Genomic DNA, 6,000 nt, shown 5'->3' with positions numbered 1-6,000 from the left:
CCAGACTTTACCTTCTGTATTCTGACTTCTTGCTTTTATTTACAAGCAAAAAGCCAAGTACAATGTGCACGCTATAAGCTACTAACCTAGGAGTGTTTCTGCAAAGTAAGGGCCATGGCTGAGTAGAGCTGTTACTTACTGTGGCTGATAGATCTAATGTTATTTTATATGTTTTTGTAGCATAAAAATTATAAAAGAGCAATCACAATTTTATGAGTTCTCATAGCTCAGAGTACACTTGGGAAATTGTTAATGCCTCAAAATAAAACAAGGATGTCCACCCAGATCCGGCCAGGGGGTAAATTTTTACTTTAGCACCAATTTCCAAATACGTGCAGGAACTTGCAGGATCCAGATATTCAGGCTAATGAGCTCTGCCTTCTTCCTTTACTCCCCACACCTCCTTTCTGAATCTCCAAAGAGCTGTGAATCTGGAAGGGAAGGATCTGCTACATTCATTGTGACCTCAGAGGTAGCAAGCTCCCAAGTTAAGTGAAACCTGTTTGGGAACTATTTTAAAACATTAATGAATATGCTATTATTCCGATGAAATATGCTTTTTCTGCACTGCCCCTCCTAAAACCCCACTGGAAATAACTTGGTCTTATGACCTGGAAGCTGCAATAGAAAATCTAAGGGGAAACGGAGCTAGATCTCTGGAAAGATAACGTTTTGTGTGTTTATTTTTCTTCCAGAACTCCAAATAGTTACCTTGGCAGGCAGGCTGCTCTCTAACTGCCCATCTCCGAAGACTCTAAGGTGTTTACAGAAATTGAAAGTCCCAGCAGTACATTTCCATGAGCTCATTTTTACTACCAATTACCCTCTTCAGATTTCCTCTCGACAAATGAATATCCATGCAGCATAAACCCCTGCTTTGAGCTTTTGTTTTAATTATCAGCAAAGCAGCAGATATCATATATGTGATTATTGTAACGTCAGGACATCTTTTTAGAATCCCTGCTGTGGTTACTATTATTCAAAGCAAATCCAGTGCTATTTCTTGACTGCCTCTTTATGCTAATCAGCCCAGCCCACTGGGCTCCTCCTCCTTCCAGCCTCCCTTAAGAACTGTTCACTTTCAGCTGTCTGGGAGGGTAACACAGACCAGGCTTAGAAATCCCTCAGCAGAACTTTTTCTCCTTTGACTATACATTACTCTAGCACTCCTCTCTAAATATTCAGGGCATCAGATTCCATATCAGCAGAAGGAATGAAAAAGTGCCCAAACTGGAATCTATTAGAAATAGTTACTGTGTAGGATTTTATACTATAAGGGGGGAATGTCAGGATGCTTTGAAATGAAATAAGAATTTTGTGTTTTTACTCAAATGCACTGGCGTCTTAATAAGTAGGCTTAGTTATATTGGTGAACATTTATTTTAAGACTCATGACTGAGAAACACGTGGAAATTTATTAGAGCAGTAAATGTTTTATCCACAGGGACAGGACCTGCGTGAGCCTCTGGGGGTCTGGGGGTCTTGTGAAGACCATTTGTGGCGAGTGGCCAGGGGAAGGGAATGCCCTGGTGATGCTGCAGCCGTAGTGACCCTGCCAGCGCCATGTCTGCCACGCACGGGGAAGGAGGCAGCAGCCACCTGCGCCACGGTTTGCACACCTGCAGACTGAAGCTCCCGGGGGCCCGGCGGCAGCAAGGTGAGTCAGCCAGGCTAATGAGCTGTGTGTTTTGTAACTGCCCTTGTATTCATTCTGGGAAGAATGGTGGGCTGGGGAGTACCTGGAGACTCTCTGGTTGTAAAATGCTTGACAATCTTCCATGTTTAAGCTCCGAGAATAGTCATAATGGTGATACATGAGGGTGGGTTAACTTGGATTCGCTACTGGTTTTTAAGGGACTATGGAGTACTGTCAAGAATGCATATTCCTTGGAGTCGTCATTCTGAAGCTTACGTACTGAAATGGCTAGCCTTTGCCATTTTTCTAGAGTGTGCTAGATTTTGTATAGTTCAAAACTTCCTTCAGGCAGGACTGAATCAGCCGCAGGGGAGTTTACTAAGGGTAGCTTTACGTTAGCCTGGAACTCTCTCCCCCGTCCTCCCCCTAACGGTGCACTTTTAGACTTAGCGTTTAAGTTTACTTTCGTCTGGATCTCTGCCTCACTCACTTGTGGGCCGAATGCACACGTTTTTGGCTCTTTCCCTCGTGTGGTCCAGGAACAGCTGGAGGGGCACTGGGAGAAGCATCGCGTTTCACGTGGGGGCACTCGTTCATGCTAAACCTCCTACCTGCAGCCCTTTTCACTCTCAGTCTTTTCAAATCTTCAAGTCCACTGTCAGCCAGCGGCCTCAGTTAGTGGCAGGTGGTTGACATGAACGGACCAGATGATCCTGCCAATCCATTCTGTCAGGGACAGCAAAGGACACTACAAAAGGCTGGGTGCCGTCACCGATGGCCCATCGGCCCTCAAAGATGGAGGATGTACCCCAGACATGGGTAACTGCTCAACAAGTCGTGGTGCATCTGTGCACGTAGGCATCCAGGCTACGAGGTCTTTATTCATTTTCCCACAGACACAGTTGGGAGTTCAGTGGCGTGGAGAGTGTTGGCTCATGGACCGAAACCTCCCGTTTCCAAGGTGGCATCTATGTGCTACCATTTGTGTGAACGTGTCAGGCCCCCCCCCTGCATGTGAACCGCATGCTGTAAAAGGCATGGCCTAGTGTGGGCAGAAAGTACCTCATATTTAGTAAAAACAGAGAAAATCTTTAAGACCGTCTGTGCCATCAGGGCTCATGTAAATTAGATTGAACTAACTTCTTTAGAATTAAAGTCCTGGTATGAACCGGGGCTACAGATCATGCTTTCTCCCCTGTGATGAATTCCAACTCATTGTAGGTGTTTCGTTGGCTGCTCCTCTCGTCTGAAATATTTAAAAATGATGTAATACTTTTCATATAAGATTTTGGGGGGGCAGGTGTCATCAGGCAGATGTCATTCTGTATTTATGTATCTTCTGCGACATTATTTTTAACAATTGTGTGCTATTCCTTCACATGGACGCCGCAGAATTCCTTAGGCAATTCTCTGCTGTTAGACATTTTTTGATTTCCAATTTTTTACTATTACAAACAACACTGTGTTAAACATAAATTAATGAATAAATCATTCCAGAGATAAAAGTATTTTATCGGAGTCCATTCTTCAAGGGGACATTGTAGAGTAAAAGAATACACACAGTTTTCAAGTTTGGGGTTTTTGTTGTTGTTGTTGTTTTGGTTATTTTGTTTGGCCAAGTGGCCCTCCAATTAGCTGTGTAGGAATTTACTCTCAGTAAACTGGGTGTTATTTTTAAAGTTCTTTCCCAATTTTCTAAGCAGAGAAGAGCGTCCCACTACCATTTTCCTTTAAGGCAGGCTGTCCCGATGGTCTCTCCCTGACCAGTCATATCCAGAGCAGCCTGGAAATGTCGCTATGATGACATATTTCCCAAAATACCAACAAGACTGGAAGGCTGATCTCCTTTCTCAGACTGAAGCTTTGCCCAGAAAGTTTTAAAAGCAGCCATAGTCTTCCGCAGCTGAGTCTCAAAATATCTGCCCACGCAAACCACAATACACAAAGTTTTGAGGCATACTAATGCAATCCAGACTGACAGCTGACTGCTATGAGAAGTGTCACCTAGAAATCTGAGTTGACAAATGGCCCTGGGCAGTGTTTGCTGTGTTGTTAAATAGCAGTCCAGTGACCATTCTGTTTAAAAATATTCATTCAGGGCAGTGGCCTTGATTTTTCCTCAAGTAAAGTTCAGAAAAGTTCAAGGGAGCAAAGCTGTTTGTTTCAGAGTAAGTTCGGGCTGCTGGTTTATTCGCAGAGACATTGACGTTCATGGCATTGCTCCCCTGAGTCAGGGTTCCAGTTCTTTTGTTCTTTACACAGACCATGAATGATTGACATTCAGCTCTTCAAAGGGCGTTACCAGGTTCAACACAGACATCCTTTCCAATGTTAGCTCAGAGGCATTGAACTCTGGCTACCTAGTCACTCACAAAAATGAACTTTTGGGCAATCATATAGATAAAAGTCACTTATTCTTCAGCAATGTTCAGGACGATGACTGTACAAAGCACTGGGTCAGATGCTGAGTGCATTAGTAGAACTAAGCCAGCTAAGCTGTGGTTTCTACTCCACATGGCGTTACACGCTAGGGCAACAGACACTGCATCGGAAGCCCAACAGGCTCTGCTCCCTACTGGGTGCTGTCTTTTAGTGTCCCCTTTAATAGTTTAAATCCATTTATCTGTAACATTGACCTAAGACTACATCTATAAACATTAATTTATACGTCTATAAAGCCTCAACAAAGTCCGGTACAGCTATCATGTACTAGGCAGACATAACCATTCTTATGTTTTGTGAAGCTTAAAATTTACAAATTGGTTTCAAATACACTGTCTCATTTAATTCTCAAAACAACCAGGTGAAGTAGTATATTAGTAGTGGTTTTCCAGAGAAACACAATTTCTAAGATGTGTGTGTAGATGATAGATAGATAGATAAATAGATAGATAGATAAGTAGATAAAGGTATATATCAGAGAGAGATTTGTTTTGACAGAACGACTCACATGGTCATGGAGGCTGGCAAATCCAGAGTCTGTACACTCGTGCAAAGAGCTGACCAAGGCTGTGGCTAAAGTCTGCTGGCAGGACTGCCTCTTGCTCAGGGCAGCTCAGTCTTCCGCTCCAGCCAGACATTTAGCCCTTCAGCAGGTCGGCTGGGGCTCGCCAACATTATGGAGGACAGTCTGCTCTACTCAAAGTCCACTGCTTTGAAGGTAGATCTCATTCTACCATCACAGAGACATCCAGGATAATATCTGACCAAATATCTGGCACTGTGATGCAGCCAAGTTAGCGCAAAATGGACTATTACCAGTAGGCATTATTATCCTCATCTTTAAAGATGTGGAAACTGGGAATTTTCAAGGTCAAGTAATTTTCCCAAGGTTATATAGTTATTAAGACTTAATTTTTATGCACTGTCTGCTGCACACAGCTGTCTCTTAAGTCCACGATTCCTAGGGTTACAGTGTTTAACTTTTTCCATTGATCCGCATCAGAGCAACTCTTCTGCAGACACTCAAGATGTGTTGGCTTTCCTCTCGGTCTTCTTTGTGCGCTGTGGCACCAATGCTCCAACCCCGGCTGGGGTTCCCTCGGCTCAGTTTCATTCTGACACTACCTGGAGTTAGTGAAGACTCCTGAAGTTAAGGGCTCAGTCTCAGAAGACTGTCCCACTTCAAATGCCAGCCACAAATTCCAAGTGTCTCCAAGGCCACCTGCACTTTTGTCTGGACATCTCCAAATTCAAGGCCTCCCATAACTCTCAGGTTTGATCATTTGCTGGGACATCTCACAGATCTCAACAGAGCTCTGTGCTCACAAGCACTGTTTTATCACAAAGTATACAAGTGAACAGCCAGATGCAGAGGTCCAGAGGGAAAGGTCTAAGTGGGTCACAGGTGTTTCCGTCTCCATAAAGTCAGAGACCACCACTCTTCCAGCAGTTCAGTAGGTTCACCAACCAGGAAGCTCCACTAAGCTCAGTGTCCAGAGTTTTTATATGAGATTTCATCGTTTAGGGATGTTTGACTCAATCACTGGCCATGAGTGGAGAGTGGGGGTAGGGCTGGAAGTGCCTACCCTCTAAGTACTTGCTGGGCCTTCCTGATGGGTCCACCTCCTCCCTTGAAACTGTTTGAGGGCCTACTATGAGTCACCTCAACAGCATCACAAAGACACACGGCTGTCAGTCTGAAAACTCAAAGGGTCTTTGAAGTTCTGTGCAAGAAATGGGGGGCAAAGACCAGATATAGTCTTCGTTATGCTACACTTTGGCCATGATTTTCTGGATATATTCTGTTTTTAATATCAAGGGAGTATCTGTGCAAGTTATGAAACACAGATAAATGCCCTTAACCATTTATTTATTCAGTACATTTCTACTGAATACTAAGCAAATACTGGATGCTATCCTAT

At 43.8% G+C, this 6,000-nt stretch overlaps 1 protein-coding gene across 1 annotated transcript in view; it reads left to right on the top strand.

Moving 5' to 3' along the window:
- The first annotated feature begins 1,097 nt into the window (after positions 1–1,097).
- RANBP3L (RAN binding protein 3 like) overlaps positions 1,098–6,000 on the top strand; it is a 43,220-nt gene continuing 38,317 nt past the window's right edge. Inside the window, exon 1 of the mRNA XM_037063188.1 lies at positions 1,098–1,657. Within this exon, the coding sequence (XP_036919083.1) occupies positions 1,564–1,657 (94 nt within the window). The 5' untranslated portion in view covers positions 1,098–1,563. The remainder of the gene's footprint in view (positions 1,658–6,000) is intronic.

Source organism: Sturnira hondurensis, unplaced genomic scaffold (genome assembly GCF_014824575.4).
Source record: "Sturnira hondurensis isolate 20B ecotype Veracruz unplaced genomic scaffold, ASM1482457v3 Scaffold0014384, whole genome shotgun sequence".
NCBI classification, from domain to species: domain Eukaryota; kingdom Metazoa; phylum Chordata; class Mammalia; order Chiroptera; family Phyllostomidae; genus Sturnira; species Sturnira hondurensis.
This window is presented reverse-complemented; position numbering and strand designations above follow the sequence as displayed.